Source organism: Myxine glutinosa, chromosome 4 (assembly GCF_964187855.1).
Source record: "Myxine glutinosa chromosome 4, kmMyxGlut1.1, whole genome shotgun sequence".
In the NCBI taxonomy this organism is placed as follows: domain Eukaryota; kingdom Metazoa; phylum Chordata; class Myxini; order Myxiniformes; family Myxinidae; genus Myxine; species Myxine glutinosa.
In genome coordinates, this window is record NC_136264.1 from 74,588,904 (window position 1) to 74,610,117 (window position 21,214).

General features: G+C 46.3%; 1 protein-coding gene across 1 annotated transcript in view; it reads right to left on the bottom strand.

The window, feature by feature from the left end:
* Positions 1 to 578: 578 nt before the first annotated feature.
* The window catches only part of HMCES (5-hydroxymethylcytosine binding, ES cell specific), a 40,102-nt gene continuing 19,466 nt past the window's right edge, over positions 579 to 21,214 (bottom strand). The window contains exons 5-8 of the mRNA XM_078775970.1: positions 17,313 to 17,426; positions 11,535 to 12,019; positions 2,244 to 2,436; positions 579 to 1,411 (exon numbers count right to left, since the gene is read on the bottom strand). Coding sequence (XP_078632096.1) covers positions 1,241 to 1,411; positions 2,244 to 2,436; positions 11,535 to 12,019; positions 17,313 to 17,426 — 963 coding nt within the window. The 3' untranslated portion in view covers positions 579 to 1,240. The remainder of the gene's footprint in view (positions 1,412 to 2,243; positions 2,437 to 11,534; positions 12,020 to 17,312; positions 17,427 to 21,214) is intronic.

Genomic DNA, 21,214 nt, shown 5'->3' on the forward strand with positions numbered 1-21,214 from the left:
AACCCCTCAAACATCGCACAGCTGAAAGAATTCTGCATGGAGGAGTGGGAAAAAATTTCTCCCAGTCGGTCAGAGACTGGTAGACAGTTTTAAGAAACGCCTACTTGAGGTTGTTTCTGCCAAAGGGGGCAATACCACCTATTAGAGCCAAGGGTGTACTTACTTTTTCCACATGCAAAATTTGCATTTATGTTTATTTAAATTATACAATGGACTACAAAATGTAAATGTTTCATGATATTTGTTATTTTATATCACCTTTATCTATCAATATTGTTGAAATGAAGATCAAATAGCTGCATGTCGAAATATGTTGAAAAAGTCAAAACTTTACATGGGGTGTACTTACTTTTTCACGTGACTGTAATTGATTGGCGATAAAACCGTACACTGGTCAATTGGGATTCGGCGCACAGCCAGAGGTAGGCGCCATAAGAAGACAAATCTTGACAGAGCTCCCCTCAGCTATTCACTGTGGACAGATTCGTTACAGAGTTGGGGGTGTGGCGTGAGGGGTTGCTATCAATGAATTGCAAGTGATTTCTCAACAAGAATCACTGCTGAAAAAAAAATCACAATTAGAGAATTATAATACTTTATTTTCCATGTTTTTTATTTTCTTTATTTTCCATGTAATAAAGCATAGAAACAAACAAAGTGCTTTCTTTCACATGGCAGGTATAACACGAGTATAACAGTACAACTATGAACCAAAAATGAAAAACATTTGAGATGACAAAAACAATCCCAAAGAGAAAATGTAGCTTTGTTTCAAAAAAAAATTTTTTTATTTTTATTTTTTAACATTTCCTTCTCTGTATTTCTGATCTTCTTGTGTACATTGCAACAAATCTTGAAAATTGAGGTAATTAAACTTATTTATTCTGGTATGCACTGTATTCTTTCACATACACCACATATTTCAAAGTAACAATAAGGCTACAGCTCGATTTCTCCTTCTGATTTGACAGTATACTCTTTTTCGCCGTACATCTGATCTCATAAACTGTGACATGACTGTCAATGATGGAATAAATATAAAGTATATCCTTTTGTAAGCATCACCTGTGACTCGATCTTTCAGTGCAAAACATGTGCAATTTTAGAAATAATGGGGTGTTTCAAAGCCTTGTAGTAACATTATACAGTACACATTGTTTTGTCAGGACTTACAAGCAAATTCATATGACAAAATGTGTAATGAAGGTGAATGTGGAACAAGAGAAAAGGTGAATCTAACCTATGAAGTACGTGCCTTTTTGTTTGACGAATTTCCAGTTCCTTCCAACCATGAGTGCAAAGTGCTCTGAGAGATGCTTTCTTTCGAATTAGCCTTTTTTTGCAACTCTTCCTCCGTTTTTCTTTTGCATTCGTGTTGTATACCTGATGAAGTAGGTGCTTGTTCTGTAGCCTGTGAACACATGGAAATAAGATAAACATTTTCAAACTTCTACAACAGCTCCATAACCATTCATAGTTACTTGTATTGAGAAGCCATCAAACCGAGTGTGCAACTGGGCATATGATCCTTCCTAAGGGATTATGCCTCCATCTACAAATGGACAGTATCAATATTTCAATTGTGTTCTTTTTAATCTGGAGGATGGTGGTGCCTTTTTTTGGTGTACATGGTCGTTGCTCGTGGAAGAGCTAGTACAGAGAATGGACCAGGACGTAACAGACAAAAGCAGGATGCAAAAAAAATATGCATGGGGTGGACAAAATAGATACCGAAGGAGACTCCGAGGAGGAAAGACTGGAAAATTGGAAGGAGGAGGGATTTAGGTAGGGATAACAAGGGTAGAAAATATAATGGTTTAGGCTTGGGGAGATTCTGAGGTGGTGGCGCACAGCTGTCTAGACCTGGAGGGAAAAATGAGATTGAAGATGATGTGGAAGTTAATTCCACAGGCAGGAAAAAAGAGGCTGGCATCCATGGGGAGGAGGAAATTCCTCTTGAGGAAATGCCCCGATGAGTATGGTGAGAAAAGCGATGGCTTTGTTATGACGTCACTGGTACCCAGAGTCTCCTGGGAAGTGACGGTAGTGACGGCACTAACACCAAGCTCAGTGGCTATGTTAAGTGTTTGTCTCGTCAGTATGTCATTATGTCCATGTGTGCGTGTGTGTGTGTGTGTGTGTGTGTGTGTGTGCGTGTGTGTCAGCTCTATACGAGCCTTAGCCCATGCATTAAAAAATAATGATAAAAAACCTATCAGAAAATGTGAATGTCAGTGGCATACCTTCTGTAGATCAGCAACAAATGGCACAACACATTCTGGTGAGTTATTACGAGCATTATTCACTAAAGTTGATACAGCATGCCATGTTATGGATTCCGATGGGCACAAAAGATTGAATGCAGTGGCACCAGGAATGGCTCCAAAATCCAGCCACTGACGTACGGCTTCCTCCCCATGCAATATGGCTGGCATCCTACAAATTGAAAGCACGTAGCCTCATGAGATAAACGGACATCTTTAACAAAATATTGGCAGCTGGGAGAAAACCTGTCTGCCTATGATGCGGTTTTATGAGGATACAAGAAGCAATGATCGAAAGCAAGCCGCAAGAAAGAAACTACAATCATTTTCTACATACACAGACTTGTTGCATCTTTTTGTCAATTACAAAAAAAAATCATTTGCGTTTTTTTGTTGCAAATGTTCATAATAAAATGACAAATGACACCGGTAATAGACTAAGGAGGGGGGTGAAGAGGCTGGGATGTGACGAATAGGGAGTGAAAGGCTGAGTTTTTAACTGAATCTCCAGGTTCTGCCTTGTTGCTGCACAGAATGGCAAATGAGAGGAATGCATGCTAACTAGAGATTTGAAAATACATAAAGCCTATTCTCAGACGTGTAAGTTTTTTTTAAAAACAGGAAAATAAGAGGGAATAAAAGATGGATACCTGGAAGTAGATGGGGATGGGAGGTTAATGAGGCTAAAATATAATGAAGTTAGGGTTGGAGAATGACCTGAGATTATGCTGCGCTGTGAACATGAAGCGTTGGAAGGAAAAGTGGTATTGAATGGATTGAGGAAGAAGGTTCCCCAAGGGGAGAAGAGAGTAACAGATACGTGGAGGTGAGCAGTAAGTCTGGATTTTGAAACTTTCACAACAACAGGGTCACTGGGAGACGATTTACAAACTGGAGGGTTTAGAGAGGGACAGATGGATGAAAGATCGGAGCGAGAGATCGGAGGGAGAGAGAGAGATCAGAGGGAGAGAGAGATCGGAGGGAGAGAGAAAGATCGGAGGGAGAGAGAAAGATCAGAGGGAGAGAGAAAGATCGGAGGGAGAGAGAGAGATCGGAGGGAGAGAGAGAGATCGGAGGGAGAGAGAGAGATCAGAGAGAGAGAGAGAGATCAGAGAGAGAAAGAGAGAGAGAGAGAGATCGGAGAGAGAGAGAGAGAGATCGGAGAGAGAGAGAGAGAGAGAGAGAGAGAGAGAGAGATCGGAGAGAGAGAAAGAGGGGGGGGAGAGAGAGAGAGATCGGAGGGAGAGAGAGAGAGATCAGAGGGAGAGATCGGAGAGAGAGAGAGAGAGAGAGGAGTCATTGGAATCCCCCGCAATGAAGCTAACTCTGAGGGGACTTTCACTCACTCACTACTGCAGGCAGGTTTGGTGGTCTTTCTGTCTTCTACCGACTCCTCTCCGGCCTTGCTCCCCCAGCTCTGTCTGTGCTCTGTCCCCCAAATATTCCTACAGGTCGCACAAGATCTGCCTGCAACCTTCTTATGGTTAAACTGCCAAAATCAAGACTCTCTATTCACCTTCACTCTTTCATTCCTCTTTTCTCCCTCCTCTGGAACAAACTCCCTCACTCTCTTCAATCCAACTCCTCCCTCCAGGTCTTTAAAACAGCTGTTCACCACCATCTCTTATCTTCCCCCATCCAAAACCTTCATCTTTTCTACCCCCGTTAATTCACCCAAATGCACTTTTTTGAAATACCGACTTCTTTCCTGGAAGTCCTAGCAATGTCCATGTGTTTTATACCTCTCCCGCCCCCCCCCCCTTCCCGTGCCTCCTCCCCCAAGCCCTCTCCCTCCCACAGATCTCCCAAAAAAGAAAAAAAAGAAAGCGAGATAGAGAGCAAGACCTGAACAGCAATGAGAGCAGTCGGGCCTGTGCTTCTGATTATGGCAATTACCTTGTGAACTTGGGTTACAGAAAAGCATCCAGAAGATCATAATTACAACATACAGAAAAGAAAGAGAGGTGAGAAGTAAGGGAGATCAGTATTCCATTGAACTATGGACAAGACCTTGTAGGCTGCGAGAAGCTCAGATTTAATAAGGAAGGACTTGGCATGACAAAAAATCCCAAGTGTGCTGCAATCTTTGAAATGTGTGGTACTGTGGCGGACACGAAAGCACTGACGTTGTGACATCACCCCGCACACCAAGTGGGGATGGGCCACGCCAGGGAGAGAGGCGTGGCCTCACGATATACGCGGAGCGCGCAGCCCTGAGCAGTTTAGTGCTGCAGTTTGAGTACTTTGAATAAAGACTCTTTTATGAACCGCGTTGTCCGCTTGCTCTTTGCGTAAGCATTAGCGCGCGCAGCATCGCGCTTTATATGGTGACCTCGACGTTGGATCTGCCGTAGCGATCCTTCCGAACACGACGCCATGGCAATGGCGATTAAACTTCCCGAATTTTGGGAGGCCCAGGCCGAAGTCTGGTTCGTTCAAGCCGAAGCCCAATTTCAGCTTCGGCGCCTCACCAACGACGACATGCGCTACTGCCACGTCGTCGCCTCCCTCGGGCCAGGCACGGCCGCTCGAGTTGTGTCCGTCCTTCGCCACCCACCGGACGGCCACAAGTACGAGGCAGTCAAGCGGCTACTCCTAGCCACGTTCGGCCTCACGGACGACGCACGGGCCGACCGCCTCCTGGATCTCCCCGAGCTCGGCGACACGCGCCCGTCGGTCCGAATGGACCATATGCTGTCACTGTTGGGCGACGAAGCCCCCGGTTCTCTATTCCGGGCGCTTTTCCGTCGCCAACTTCCAGCGCAGGTTCGCCTCGCGTTGGCCGGGACCGGGCTAACGGAACCCCAAGCATTGGCAGCCGAGGCGGACAGGTACTTCGCGGCTTCGGATACGCGGGCGAGAGTCGGCGCGGCCGTCATGGACCTCGAGGCTGATGCTGCTGATCCACAGCATCAGCTTCCACAGCATACGCAGCATGCTGATACGCCCCTCGTGACCGCCGCCACGCCCCGCCCACCGCCGCGGCTAAAACCGCCAACTCCACCGGCCTGGCGGAGCCAGCCACACTCCTCCAGCTCCACCACCTGGTGCTGGTTCCACGCCAAGTTTGGCCACGAGGCTCGGCAATGTCATCCGCCATGCTCCTTCAACAGGTCGGGAAACGCCCGGGCCGGCGCTCAATAGTGGCGATGAGCGCCGGCCGTTTGAGCAGCCTGCTGTTCATAACGGACACCTTATCCGGGCGCCGTTACCTGTGCGACAAGGGAGCGCAGGTGAGTGTCGTTCCCGCCGGCACGTCAGACAAACACGCCGCGGGCGGGGGCCCCGCGCTGCTTGCCGCGAACGGGACGCCCATCCGTACGTACGGAAAACGCTGCCTCTCTCTGCGGTTTGGAGGGCAGGTTTTCCGATGGACGTTCGTCACCGCCGACGTGCCCATGGCACTGCTTGGCGCGGACTTCCTGTGCGCTAATGGGCTCCTGGTCGACGTAAAGCGCAGACGTCTTGTCCAGGCCGAGACGTTCAGCTCGCTCGCTTGTGCGCTGCCCAGCTCGTCGAGCAGCTCAACGAGCGGCTTGCCAAGCGGCTTGCCGAACGGTTCAGTTCCGGCCACGTTGGTCTGTACGCTTCCGGCAGCGGACGCATTCACCCGCCTCCTCGCCGGCTTCCCGGCCCTCACGCGGCCCACCTTCTCGGCGGGGGCCATCAAGCACGGGGTGGCCCATCACATCCCCACCGTCAGGCCACCGGTCTACGCCCGGGCACGCCGCCTCGAGCCGACGAAGCTGGCGGTGGCAAAAGCGGGGTTCGCTACCCTGGAGCGACTCGGCATCGTTCGGCGCTCAGAGAGCGCTTGGGCGTCGCCGCTGCACATCGTGCCGAAGCCCGGCGGGGGATGGCGACCGTGCGGGGACTATCGCCGTCTCAATGACGCCACGACTCCCGACCGCTACCCCGTCCCCCACATTCAGGACTTTTCCGCCCGTTTGGCGGGCATGTCCTTCTTCTCGAAGGTGGACCTCATACGCGGCTACCATCAGGTCCCCGTCAGGCCGGAGGACGTCCCGAAGACGGCGGTCATCACGCCATTCGGACTCTTCGAGTTCCTGCGGATGCCCTTCGGTCTGAAGAATGCGGCTCAGGCGTTCCAGCGACTGATGGACAGCGTCCTGCGCGACTTGGATTTTGTCTACGTCTACCTGGACGATATCCTCGTCGCCAGCGCGTCCCGCGAAGAGCACCTACGCCACCTCCGCACGCTCTTCGAACGCCTGGGCCAGCATGGCCTGATTGTGAACCCCGCAAAGTGCCGGTTCGGCGCCGCCATAATCGATTTTCTGGGGCACCGTGTCACCAGGCACGGAGCCGTCCCCCTGCCGGCCAAGGTGGAGGCGGTGAAGGGGTTTCCGCGCCCCCGCACGATCAGAGGGCTGCAGGCGTTCCTGGGCATGGTGAACTTTTACCATCGGTTCCTGCCCCGTATCGCCCAGCTCCTGCGCACCCTGCACGAAGCTCTCCGAGGTAAGCCGGGCAAAGGCGACGTTACCTGGACCGAGCAGATGGACACGGCGTTCACGGGCGCGAAGCTCGCCTTGGCTAACGCCACCATGCTCGCGCACCCGGCGCCCGATGCACCGATCGCCCTCACCACCGACGCCTCGGACTACGCGGTGGGCGCGGTGCACGAGCAATGGGTGCGTGGAGCTTGGCAACCGCTGGCATTCTTTAGCCGGCAGCTTCGCCCGCCCGAACGCCGTTACAGTACCTTCGACCGCGAGTTGCTCGGGCTTCACTTGGCGGTCAGGCACTTCCGCCATCTGCTCAAGGGCCGTGCGTTCACGGCCTTCGTCGACCACAAGCCGCTGATCTTTGCGATGGGCAAGGTCACCGAGCCGTGGTCGGCCCGGCAGCAACGTCACCTCTCGGCCGTGTCCGAGTACACGACGGACATCCGGCACGTCGCGGGGAAGGACAACCCGGTGGCGGATTGCCTTTCCCGACCCGTCGCCCACGCAGTCCACCTCGGCATCGACTATGCCCGGATGGCAGCGGACCAGGCCGCTGACCCCGACGTCCAGGCCTTGCGGACCGCCGTCACGGGCCTCCGTGTCACCGAGGTGCCATTCGACGGCGCAGGCGCGGCCCTCTTGTGCGACGTCTCCCTCGGGCGTCCTCGCCCCATCGTGCCCGCGGGCTGGCAGCGCCAGGTGTTTGACGCCATCCACGGCCTGTCCCACCCGGGCGCGAGGGCCTCCCAAAGGTTGATCGCCGACAAATTCGTCTGGCATGGCCTCCGGAAGGCCGTCCGCGGCTGGGCCAGGACGTGCCTCGCGTGCCAGCGCGCCAAGGTGCACCGGCACACCCAGGCCCCGTTGGCCCCGTTCACGGTGCCGGAACGCCGGTTTGACCACGTCCACGTGGACCTGGTGGGACCTCTGCCCCCTTCGCGGGGTTTCACCCACGTCCTCACCATGGTGGACCGCACCACCCGGTGGCCGGAGGCTGTGCCCTTGGCGTCGACGACGGCGGCGGATGTCGCGCAGGCTTTCATCGCCACCTGGGTCGCCCGGTTCGGCGCCCCCTCAGACATCTCGTCCGACCGCGGCCCCCAGTTCACCTCAGAGCTCTGGGGGGCGGTCGCGCAGGGGCTCGGGGTCTGGCTGCACCGAACCACGGCCTACCACCCCCAGGCTAACGGCCTGTGTGAGCGATTTCACCGCTCATTGAAGGCCGCGCTCCGGGCCACCCTCCGCGACGGCGGCTGGGTCGACAGGCTCCCCTGGGTCCTGCTGGGCCTCCGGACGGCGCCCAAGGAGGACCTGCGCACATCCGCGGCGTAGTTGGTCTTCGGGCAACCGCTGCGGGTGCCGGGCGAGTTCCTCCCCGACTCCACGGCACCATGGTCCGCGGCACAGCAGCGCTCCGCTCTGCAAGAGACCGCCCAGAGGTTCGCCCCGGTGCCAACGGCATGCCACGGGCACCCACCGACGCACGTCGCCCCGGAGCTTCGCACGGCGGAGTACGTCTTTGTCCGCCACGATGCCCACCGGACACCACTGCGGCCCCTGTACGACGGGCCTTTCCGCGTGCTGGAGACCGGGGCGAAGCACTTCACCCTGGACATCGGCGGTACTCCTGACCGCGTTTCTGTAGACCGCCTCAAGCCGGCCCACCTCGACGTGGACCATCCACCACCAGTGGCCCGACCCCCGCGTCGGGGCCGCCCCCCTGCGGGCGGACCCCCGGCACCGCCCAGCCCCCCGATCCTGCTGCCGGAGGCATCCCAGATGGCATCCCTGCATCCCAGACGCCGCCAGTCGCCAGGGGGCGCTTCGGCCGGGTCATCCGTTTGCCCCGCAAACTGACCCTTCAGGTGCGCGGGGATTCTGGGGGGGCGCGTGTGGCGGACACGAAAGCACTGACGTGGTGACATCACCCCGCACACCAAGTGGGGATGGGCCACGCCAGGGAGAGAGGCGTGGCCTCACGATATACGCGGAGCGCGCAGCCCTGAGCAGTTTAGTGCTGCAGTTTGAGTACTTTGAATAAAGACTCTTTTATGAACCGCGTTGTCCGCTTGCTCTTTGCGTAAGCATTAGCGCGCGCAGCATCGCGCTTTAGTACCACCAAATGTATTTATACATTTCATTATACACACTATCTATTTATATCTATTAGGAGACACATGTCATATAATTTCATTATATATCTATCAGGAGACACAGTAGTAGCTGATGTTGTTTGAGAAACCCCAGAAGTTTCAGACACTGGAACATTTACAAATGTTTGATTGTGGAAATATGTGGTGGGTTCGTTTGATGATCAATCCGCAGAGACATGTTAAGAATGTGAGAGAAGAAAGGAAAGATTGTACTATCGGCCTGTCGGTGGGATGTTGAGTCTTTGCCTTCTCTATTCCCCGATTGATAGATTCAATGTTTTGATCACTTATTATTGAAAGACCCCTTTAATACCACCACACTGGTTTGGTGGTGGTGAACAATCGGAGAAAGAAAATGGCATCACCATATATTCTGCCAAATATAAAAAAACAGCGGTGTCTTTAAGTATGTTTCACTGCTTGTCAGTTAAATACTCCACCATTGATCTAATTGACACTAAATTTTCTGGGTATACACAGGGAGGACTAAGGTTTTCCACTTTTCAAAAAATTAAATAAACGCCAGAATTTGGGGATGAAAAAATTAAATGAATTTTTGGGGATTTCTCATCGCTTATTATTTTGATTATTTCTTTCTCTATTGTGGTGGACCAGTCCCATCACTTTGGCCAGTAACTACTCTGAGACGAAGGACCGTAGATAAGGACGAGAAACTCATTTCCAATAATGTGCCGCAAAAATATTGCCCACCAAGAGTGGGCCAGGAAGAGCACTCCCACCTGGAGTTGCAGAATTCCCACTAGTTTAGAATATAAATCAACTTTCTGTATCAAATGATTCGGTTCCCAAAAAAGCTTCTTCAGCAACATTTTTGCAGATCTTTCCACAGTAAACACCCCTCATCCGTTTGTGATTTTTACCCTCGTCTGAGACGGTATTGCCTGAGACCGGCGCCTGAGAATCAAAGAGACGGTATTGCATTTGAGTCCGTTTGTTACTTGGCAAAAAAAACAAAACTTTTTTTGACAAGTATGTTGATCACTCCGGTTTATGTTTGTGTGTTTGTCTGTCCGCTCACTTACACTTGCCTACAGGTCACAATTTTAAACCAATCTTCACGGAACTTCACCAAATGGTCGAGTTCGTGGTCCGACAAAATCCTATATATTTTTGAGGTCAAAAGGTCAACATAGGCCAAAGGTCAAGCACTTTTTCAGATTTCAAAAAAATCCCCAATTTTCATCTGATTGACTTGAAATTTGAACTATTTTGGAGATCAACATAACATAACAGGCCAAAAGGTCAACCACTTTTTTCAAATTTCTAAAATCCACAATTTTCATCTGATTGACTTGAAATCTGAATAAGATTTGCATATCAGCTTACTGAAACCAACCACCAACTATTTTGAGATCAACATAGGCCAAAAGGTCAACATAGGCCAAAAGGTCAACATAGGCCGAATTTCTAAATTGTCAATTTTCATCCAATTAACTTAATTTGAAGACGATTTGTATATCAGGTCACATAATTCAACCACAAATTATTTTTGAGGTCAAAAGGATGCTCTACCGAGTGCCATTCTACTTTGTCCTCTTTTGCCAAGTGTTACTCTATGAGTGATTTTTCATTTGTCTGTTTGTTTGTCCGCACAGAATAAATATGATTTTCTCTGGAACCGTTGGTCCAATTGACAGGAACTTTTCACCATAGATGCAACTCCACCTGTATAATTTTTAATTATAATTATGACATCATAGGTCATGCGGTATGCACGCCATCTTGGAAAAACCGAAACACTTTACACCTCTATATCTCCGAAAGTGCTGCATAGGAAAAAAATTTGAGACATGGCTCATTGTAAAGAACTCTCCATGGAGAATAAAATATGTTAATGACGATGTCATAGGTGCCTCCATTATGACGTCACAATTCGACAAGTACAAAACTTCATCCGATCAAGATGACATTTCTTGTGTCTAGGGATAAATTGGCAGAGAAAAAATAATAATGATGACGTCATCGGTCACGTGGTTCGGCCGCCATATTTGTTTGAACACAAAAGCCTTAAAAACCACTGAAAATACATCCTGGCGAGGGTCTGCAATCTCGGATTGTTCTTTCTAGTTTTTTAATGTGAGGGAGAGCGAGGTAAGTGGTGCACATTTGCAAGCACATTGCTGTTATAAGAAACACTCACGATAAAATGCATTCCCAATGAATGGCACTTTCGGTGTTCACTCTCATTTTAACAAACGAAACGGAGAAATATGGAATTTCTGTATTTAAAAAAAATACCAAAACCTATGGAGGGAGAAATTATAACTTTATATTCGTTTATTAGGAACTAAGAGGGTCAGTTCCATTGAGTGCTATTATGGGTAAATGGGAAAGTTAAGTCGTCATAAAAGTTTGAATCAAAAAATGATTTTTGGGGAGACGTCACAGTGACATTCATGTGCCCAGACCACCTCCTATTTTGGGGAGTAGGAATTGCTGGGGGAAATCACGGTAAAAAATAAAGCCTTGATACAACAACAACCGGTACATGGAACTTACCTGTTCATTGTAATAAGACTCGACTGTGTATCAAGGAAATAACAAAAGTTAAAATTATGGAAACAACAACGAATAAACCACAAGATAGTCAAGGTGTATAAATCACTATACAGAGATGTGCTACTTACCTATGGTGCAGCCATGTTAATTTTGAGGAAGCAGGCACAGTGATGATGGTATAGGTGTAAAGGTGTTCCTCACCACCTGGATGCTTCCAACAGTCAAACAAGCCTGCCATGGTCAAAAGCTGCCAAGGGGCCTCACTCTTCCCCTCAATCTTTTCAACAAACTCTTCTGTTTTTATGCTTTTTTCTTCCACACAGTCACTCTCCAACTTCAAAGTCACATCCGCAGTTATCAATTCTTCCTTTTCACTTTTAATACCACCCTCAGTTGTCAATTCTTCCTTTTCACTTTTAATACCACACTCAGTTGTCAATTCTTCCTTTTCACTTTTAATACAACTTTCAGTTTTCAAATCTTCCTTTTTTATCTGTTGCTTTTGATTTTCAATACCTAACTCAGTTTTCAATACTTCCTTCTTCACCTCTTCCTTTTGACTTTCAACACCAATCCCTTCAGGGTGTGTCATCTTTTTTACCAGATCCTTGCCCTACACACAAATAATAAAAGCAATGAACAATACATTTGTCTGACAAGGGTGACAATCTGTGGGAGGTGCATTTAGAGTCTCAACTGGTTCAACACAAAATTATATTGGCTTTGTTTAAATTAATGGTAAAAGTTTAAGTTCATGTGTTTAATTATATTGTTAAAATTAACATCAAAAACACCAGAAATGATCTTCCTCCAGTGACCAAACATCAGAAATGATCACTTGACAAAATGATGAGCGATTATTGGCAAATAATCCAGTGAACAATGTTGACAGAAATCAAAGAGTGTGTGTGTGTGTGTGTGTTATTGGTTGTAATCTCCATATGCCGGTTTCAGAAAGTAGAATGGAGTCCTCCTAGGGCTCAAAATATCCACCTCCATTTTGATAAGGGGTCACGATTCATGGACCAAGCTGTGAAGTTTTCTTGTTCTCAAAAGTTTTGTTCCGAGGGCCCTTTCTAGGATCGTCACCGAGCCAAGGATAGCTTCCAACCTTAGTTTGTTTGTAGTAATATTCCCAGGGATGGTTTTTAATATCTCTATGAGGTTATTCTTTATCATTCCCATTGCTCCAATAATTACTGGTACAATTCCGGTGCTCTTTAGCTTCCAGGATCTTTTCACTTTGTTTTTGAGGTCTTGGTATTTGGTCATTTTCTTAATTTCCTGTTGGTTAGGCCAAAATCGCTGGGTGCTGACATCTCAATTAGCAATGCCTTCTTTTCTTTCTTTTTTCTACCTCAGTACTATATATCTGGTCACAATGCTTTGTTTTCTATGTTCACGCTTGACGGGATCATCAGGTTGTACATGCGCAGTACGTCCTTGTTTTAAATGATGACATTTGGTTCAATGATTGCATTACATCCATGAGTTTTCTGAAACTGAGATATAAAATTTTTACAGCTGTTCCAGTGGATTTTTTTTTTTTTTTTTTAAAGACAAAATCGAGGCTCGTGTACGAGCTAACATATTGAACATGAAAACATGCACAGACACATAAAACGTGCAATGAAGGGAGCGGGAGACAAGAGGGGGAGAGAGGGAAGTACACAAGCACAACAACAGAAGAGAACAGGGACGTCGGTAGATCTATGGAAGGGGGAGGGCTGGGGAGGAGGGAGGGGTACATGGTATAAAGCAAATGAACACTTCTAGGAATTTCAGGAATGAAGTTGGGGATTTAAAGAGGCGGATTTGGGGTGTTTTAACGGAGCTAGAAAATTTCAAGGTTTTGGATGGGGGAAGATAAGAGATTGTGGTGAACAGCTGTTTTGAAGACATGGAGGGAGGAGAGGGATTGAAGAGAGTGTGGGAGCTTGTTCCAGAAGCAGGAGAAAAGAGGAATGAAGGAGTGAATGTGAGCAGAGAGTCTTGGTTTTGGCAGTTTCACCAGAAGAGGGTTGCTGGCAGATCTTGTGTGTCCTGCAGGAATATTTGGGGGACAGAGCACAGACAGAGAAGGGGGAGCAAGGCCGGAGAAGAGTCAGTAGAAGACAGAAAGACCACCTACATGCCTGCGGTGAGAGAGAGAAAGGCCCTCAGAATCAGCTTCATCGTGGGAGATTCCAATGATTCTGAATGCTTTGGTTTCAACCGCGTGAAGCCGAGCCAGGTGTGAGGCAGGAGAACCAGCCCAGAGGGGAGAGCAGTACTCCATTGAGCTGCGGATGAAAGCTTTGTATGTGGTGAGGAGCTCAGAAGTGCCCAGAAAGGACTTCGCACGATGAAGGATGCCCAGTCGGCGACTGGCTTTGGATGCCAGCTTGGAAATGTGGTTTTCCCAGGAAAGATCATGGCAGATAGTGAGACCCAAAAGCTTGATTGACAGAACTTCTTGGAGAGGATTGTTCAGAAAGTAGATGGGAGGGTTGTCCAGATGGTCTTTTCGGAGAGACAAAGTGAGAGTGTGAGTTTTTTGATATTGACAAAGTGAGAGACAAAGTGGATTACTCTACATACCATGTTATGCCTTTGTGTATACAGCTGTTCTGACATGAGTTTGTTTTACATCCTGAAAGGAGGTGACTCGTGCTTTCTCTTTCTATCTTGCAGAACCTACACCTGTCCGATTGACTCAGTCTATGTCCGAAGCCATTGGTATAGTGTCCTTGGCCTTGGAGATTTATTATGAGCTGACCCCTTAGCCATTCCAGTGTACCTTCTTTGTCTTTGCCCAATCTGTCCAACTCTTTTTTTATATACCTGCCTGCTCTTTTAGCATTCTTCCATTTGTTGGTGTATATCTGTTGATATTTAGTTTCATATTTTTCTTGTCTTTTTGCAATCTTTGGGACTGTATTTGTTGCTGTTTCGGTTTCATGTGTAACATCTTATATTCACACCTGACTTTGGAATTGTTTTACTCGGTGGGTCAGAGATACCTTTTCTGGCTGTCTGTCTTCATTTTTGCATACAAACTGGATTTGTTAGTCTGTTGAACTTTTCATGTACTCAGCCAACCCTACAGTTGTCACTGCGTGCACTTCCTTGAGCTCCATCAGGCGGCTATCTCATTCACGTCTCGTCAGATACATTTTCGCGATGCATTGATTATTTTAGAAATTCTGTGGAGAGTGAGGAGTTCCCTTGTTTTGATATCTAGTTTGTTGATTTCTAATTGTGGCCAGTATATTATTCTGCAACTGTATTGAAAGACTGGTAATGCGTGTTGGTTTATGGCTTCGATTTTGTTCGCAGGGTAGAAGTATGTGAGGAGGATCTGCATCGTTTTACACACTTATTTTTTTACTTTTGGTAATTATTTTGCGCATTTGTTTGTGGCGTATTGGGAGGCCCTCTTCTACCCCCAATGGATTTATTTATGACGTTTTATTGTCTAGTTCCTATATTGTTGTTCTTGGACTGATTTTTTTTTTGATGTTGGTTTTTGTTAGTTTACCTTCAAGGTGCACTTGGCACACTTATCTCGGCCAAATGCCATTTGAATATCGTCGGAGTACTGTTTCACTAATTTCAGTTATTCTGCCAATTTTTCGTCATTCATGTGAAGAGTTTCAAATTATCCATGTACAGTAGATGTGTCACCTTTCCTGTTTCCTTGGACATTATTTTTTTGGATGTTAGGGTGTATCTGGATTCTTGCTCATTAATGAGGTTGCTCAGTGTATCCAAAGGCAGGCAAACCAGGAGAGTGGAAAGGCTGTCTCTCTGGAAGATCCCACATCATATCTTCACCCATGGTATTTCAAACATTCCTTCCAAGTGCTGTAATATCAATGTGGTACTACAGAGCTCCATTGCTTCATCAATCAGTTTCATTATTTTTGGGTTGATCTTGGACAAATGCATACATTTTATCATCCATGAATGTGGGACAATATCAAAACCTTTTTAATAATCTATCCAGGCTGTGGACAATTTGGTTCTTCTCATTTTACATTTTTTGAGTATGGCCTTGTTTAGTACTAGGTGATCTATTGTTCAGTAGCATCCATTTACATCCCTTCTGTTCTGCTTCTCAGCCTTCTCATCTTTAGATCGTGGTACATCATTTCGATGACAATTCCGGTTAGAAGTTTGTATGTTGTTGGTATACATGTTATTGGTCGATATTAGTGAGGTAGTTAGTTGGGTTTCTTCATATTTTGGGATGAGGAAGGTGTTACAGTCTGTGAGCATCCCATCCATTACCTTTTCCTCCTGGATAAATTTGTTGAATGCTCAAGCATAGTGATTGTGGTGAGCAACTAGTGGATTTAGCCAGAAGTTTGGAACTTCATCTGGGCCGGGAATTTTAAAGTTTGGCATTTTTGCAAGTTGTTGTGTTGTGTAGTGTGGTGTGTGTGTATGTGTGCATTTATGTATAGACAAGGGGAAGGAGGTACAGACACAATGATTGCAGTGATTGAGGCCTCTCAGACAGAGATGATACTGTTATGTGTATGGGGGTAGGTAATGAAATACCATAGTCGAGGTAGGATTTTATAGAGTAGTGTGCTCAAATGTCGCGAAGAAGAAACCTCATGTATCTAAGTCAGGACTGGATGTCCGTGTAATCGTTGTGTCTCCATGCAAGGGGTGGAGCTATGCTAATTAGCTAGGGCCTATGGATAAATTCCTAGTGTGTAATGCCCTTGTGATTTTTCCCTTCGTTCTTCTAAAGCACTCGGCCAGCCATGCAATCGGCACGTAATTGCAAATAACACAAGCACCGACGATACCCAGACGCGATTACACCACCTAGACGAATCAGCTAAGAGTGGCCGTGAGGCCACACCCCGAAGACCGATTGGTTAAAGAACGATGGGGTGAGTGGGTGGCGCTCGGTGATTGGAGCGAGTGCGACGTCAGAGAGAACGTTCGATACCGAGGAGTACAAAGGAAAAGTCCTGCCATTTTCTCCCCCTCTTGGTTCTGGATTTGGTCGCAGGCAGACACATTTGCATTCTCTCTCTTGTGCTGGGTTTCATCACGAGCAGTTGCATTCACTTTCTCTGTCCTGGGGCGTCGGTGGAAGCGGCCGCATATTTTCCCTCTCTTTGGTGCTGGCTTCGTGACTGCTGCACTTCGTGTCGTGTGCACCTGAGAGAAATATCGGAGCTTTGGGAGCGTGGAATGATCGGAGGAGGAAGGGGTTTGGCCGTCGCTCCACGAGTCGGTGGCTGCTCTGGGCGCGACTGCACACCATCTTGTCCGGTTCCCGTGCGGCGGTTCCGAGTCCGGTCAAGGACGCCAGACGGAGTATCAGCAAACGCAGCACACTACACATTTATTTTTGCTTTCATCATCCCCTTGTGTTGTATACGAGGCCGTTGGAGGGTCCCCCAATATAGGAATTAGATTTTACCTTACCTCTCGTTGTTCCCTTGCATTATTTTCATTAAACCATAATTTGTTGCATTTCATTTGTTGTATTGTTGATTTGCCCGTCTTGTACGTTTATTTGTTGTGGGGATGGGATAACCCCCTCATGTGCAGTCCATCCGTGTAGGTAAGCCCTTGCTACCCTCCACCCCCACGCGTGCCAAAGGAACCGCCATAGTTTGGGTGTACGCCTCGGAGTTAAAGCTCGTTGGTCATCTGTCGCCCTGAGGTCTTCACTAGAGGGTAGACACGACAATACCTATCAGATGGCATTTTCGATACAAAAATAAAAAATAAATAAAGTATACAAGATTTGAATATGGGTTATGTGCCCAGATGGGAATGAGGTATGTGCTCAGCATCATGAGCTATGGGCTCATTGGGATAGCAAAACAAGGCAACCTAATGACATGTACAAAAAGTGGCATTCCTTTGACAAAAAAGGTTTTAACTTTTAAAACCTGGTTTTCAGAGAAGTAGATGAAATATGGTTGCTTCTTTCCATTCTTGTTTGTTTTCCATTCATAAAATCCATCTGCCAACACGACACAACGTTGTCCTTTCATAAATGGCACCTAAAATCAGGTAGGTGAAAAAGAGGGAAAGAAGTAAAAGATAATGAGAAATCATTTGAAAATTATCATTGGACCAAAAAAATGAAAATGAACAGATTTAAGGTGTTCGTATTCTGGTGTTCTGGCCAAATGCAGGTCCAGTACTGCTGTTTATTGGCAAGGATTATGCCGGGTGATTTGCCGTTGCCTTCCAAGCAGTAGTTCGAGCAAGAATTTGGAATTTCACCATGAGGCCAGCGAAAACTCAACTACTCTTCACCAAAGGGTGCGTCTTTAATGCCCACCAACTAATGCCGGCAGACGGGTCACCAGTTTAACATCCATCCAAGGGATGACACACACACACACACACACACACACACACACACACACACACACACACACACACACACACACACACACACACACACACACACACACACACACATCACCCTGCTTGTGAAACACAGGAACGACCAGTTTATAGTTGGGTCGGGATTAGAGGTGAGTGTGCATACCTATAGGCCATAGCTGTAAGCACATGTAAAGAAAAAAACCGTTTTTACAGTACATTATTACTCTTCTGTCAAATTATGCGTCACTTGCAGAAAAATTAATAAAAACAACAATTGTAAAATCCATGATGAGCTACTTTGTTGTGGCTACATCAAAAGCGTAAATTAACACTGTACAAAAAAGTGACATTTTTGGGAGATTCCGACCATTCCCCTTCAAATTTGTTTAACCATTTATGATTCCAAAAGAATATCTCAGGCACAAAAAGGTGATTATAGATGTCATTTTTTAGAACGCAAGCAGAACAAAAGCATATCAATTTCATCACCCCGCTCTCCAATGGTTGCATCAATAACTGAAAAGTTGAGACGTTTCTGGCACCACGAGGTAGTGCCCGCGTCACCATACCAATCTTCAATCAAATCCAACACAGCACTGTGGGAAATCTACTTAATGTTCCAGAATCCCCCTAATCGGTGGCTGATCATGGGTGGAGAGGGGCACGTGACAAACAATTTGCGCATAATCTTCCTCATTCTGTCCCACATCTTACAAGGGGCAAAATAACTAAAACAATTCCACACACCTAAGAAGAGCAATTCCCCCCTCATTACAAGTGCAAATTGAGGGGGTTAGGGGATGTAACGTGTGGCCACTGAGCCTGAACTTATTCTGTTGTGTGTGCCATGCCTGGAGTAACAAGCACCTGTTTCGATTTGGTATATCCTTCAAGATGTGTATTCCCCAATACATGTTTCACAATGCAACAAATTTCACAAATTGGAGCTTCTCTATGATGTACATCATCCTTGTACTCCTTCAGTCATAGCTGCAAATTTTCTAACAATTTCACCTACATACTCTCAGAAGTACATTTGCCACAAGGAACACTGTAAACAACTACTCTGCACACTACAGGTGGCATGCTATCCTTAACATTACTCAGCAAGTTTCACGGCAATTTCATGAGCTGAAATGCTACATGAACATTAGTTAGTTCCTGCAGTCATTGTTTTGGGGGCATTGGGCAGCAAATCGTCTCCGATGAATCCTGTTCCAAACCAGCTCTTAAGTCTTCTTTTAAGATACTCCTCCAAGTCAATTTTGGCCTCCCTCTTTCTTTTACCACCAGGTGGAATCCATTCAATAGAGACTCCATCAGGTCACCTCTCGGGTAGTCGTCTGACATGACCTGCCAACCTCAGACGTCTCTCCGCCACGATATCACCACGAACCGTTGTCCACTCCGTGCCAGCACATCCTCATTGGTGACATGGTCTCTCCATGAAAGCAAATATAAACTAGAACTCAATAGAGAACTAGCTCAATAGAGAGCATACCTCCGCCTGGTTGGCCATATCACTCAATGGTGAAGAACCACTTTAAAATTCTAGTAGCCGGATCAAAATCCTGATCTTCACCAAAATCCAATCATTTCGTCGGTGTCACATAAGTTACATCTCTGCCAAATTGTCAGAATCCTTCCACAACTTTTTGAGATATTTTGTTCACAAACGGACAGACAGAGGGAATAGGGAACAATAAATTTCCGGCATACTGTGATGGGGTTGATATCTCTATTTGAAAGACATATCCTCACAAAATCTGCATTTTGTAGCCTTTGCTCGAAGATGCTACTTGCACTGCACTACAGTAAATTGTAGCACCGGGCTCAGTCAAAGCATTTTACTTTTGTGTTTTCAAAATGTGTTAGAAAGACAAGTGTACCTCAGTTTTAATCAATAAATACGCAACGTTATGACGATACTTGTACAAAATGTATTCGTCCATCGTCCAAACCGAACAATTCAAAAACGTATTCGTCCAAAACCGATCAAAAAAACATCTGATTGATAGTGTATGGTGTTTTTAGTATTGGTATACCAGCTTCTTGTCCTTCATCGAGGGTAGTCCCGACCTCATTAATTGTATTATATCCACATTATTTATAGACAAAAACATTATAGACATGGATTAAATCGAGTTTGTTGTCACTGATCTACACATAATACCCCATAATGTCAGAGTTAAACTTTTTTTATTTTAATTCTTACAAGATAATTAAAAATGAACAGCTGAAATGTTTTGCATCAATAAGTATTCAACCCCTTTGCTATGACACTCCAAATTGAGTTCAGGTGCATCCAATGTCCATTGATCATCCTTGAGATTGTCTCTACAACTTGATTGGAGTCATAAACGGAGTCAACCCACAAAGCACATACATAAAATATGGTGTGTTTGGGATAAAGGTGTGTGAGTACAGGGAATGCTATGTTCACAACGATCCAAATTAAAGCCTGAACAAATATCTAGAAGCTCTGTTCAAATCCAAGTTGCATGGATACAGGAGAAAGAATTGCTAGGACTCTGCTCTCTGCTGATGGTAGCCATTCACAAGAAATGTGACTACAAATGGTGTACCCACCCCATAGGTCCCAAGCAACCTGGATCAGGTGGGTTCAGCCTGCATTTGACCACTAAATCTGATGACCATGAATAATGACAAAAAACAGCATCTTTCGAAATTATTCTTCAAATAATAAAAAGGAATAAAACTGCGAGCAGTGATGCAGGGACCCAAGCCATGATGTCATTTTTTGCTGTTTTTCATTGCCAGACCATGTGACCGATCAAAAATAGATTTCATATTCAAGTTCCTATTGTTGCGCAGATGACACAAAAAAAATGTTTCAGGTTAATCGAACAAAACTTGTTTTTACCTGAACCCGGTGCTTTTACCTGAACTACCAAACTGCTTCACCGATGAGGTCATCTTCAACAACGCTTTTGCACCATGGTTAGATGATCATAACCTGACAAGTTTTGGAGAAAAAGCTTTTTGAAGTTTTCGCTTAAATCTGAGCTGGTTGCCATGGTGATTGTAAGATGAAAATTCAGAAAATAATATGGCATTAACTGCCCTGCGCCACGACATTCCTGCGAGGTTTCAACTTAATCAGAGCAACAGTACCGTCGTTACTGCTTCCACAAAATTCAGCGGAAAGAATAATAAGAAGTATAATAACAATAGGAGACCAGGTCTTTAATATTATTGTTCCCCTAATAAATAAAAAAGAGGGAGAATTGCTTTGCAATACATGTCCCCTACCAAATTTCAGTTCAGTATGTTAAAAGGTAAGGGGGTAAACTCTGGAAGATTTCACACCAGGAAAAACATCCCTTCATTTGGGCAGTGTATATAATGGCATGTTAGGTGCCGGGAAAAAAAAATAACCCGATGTACATACATGAAGCAAAAACATGTGTATGGCTTATGTGCATATATAATA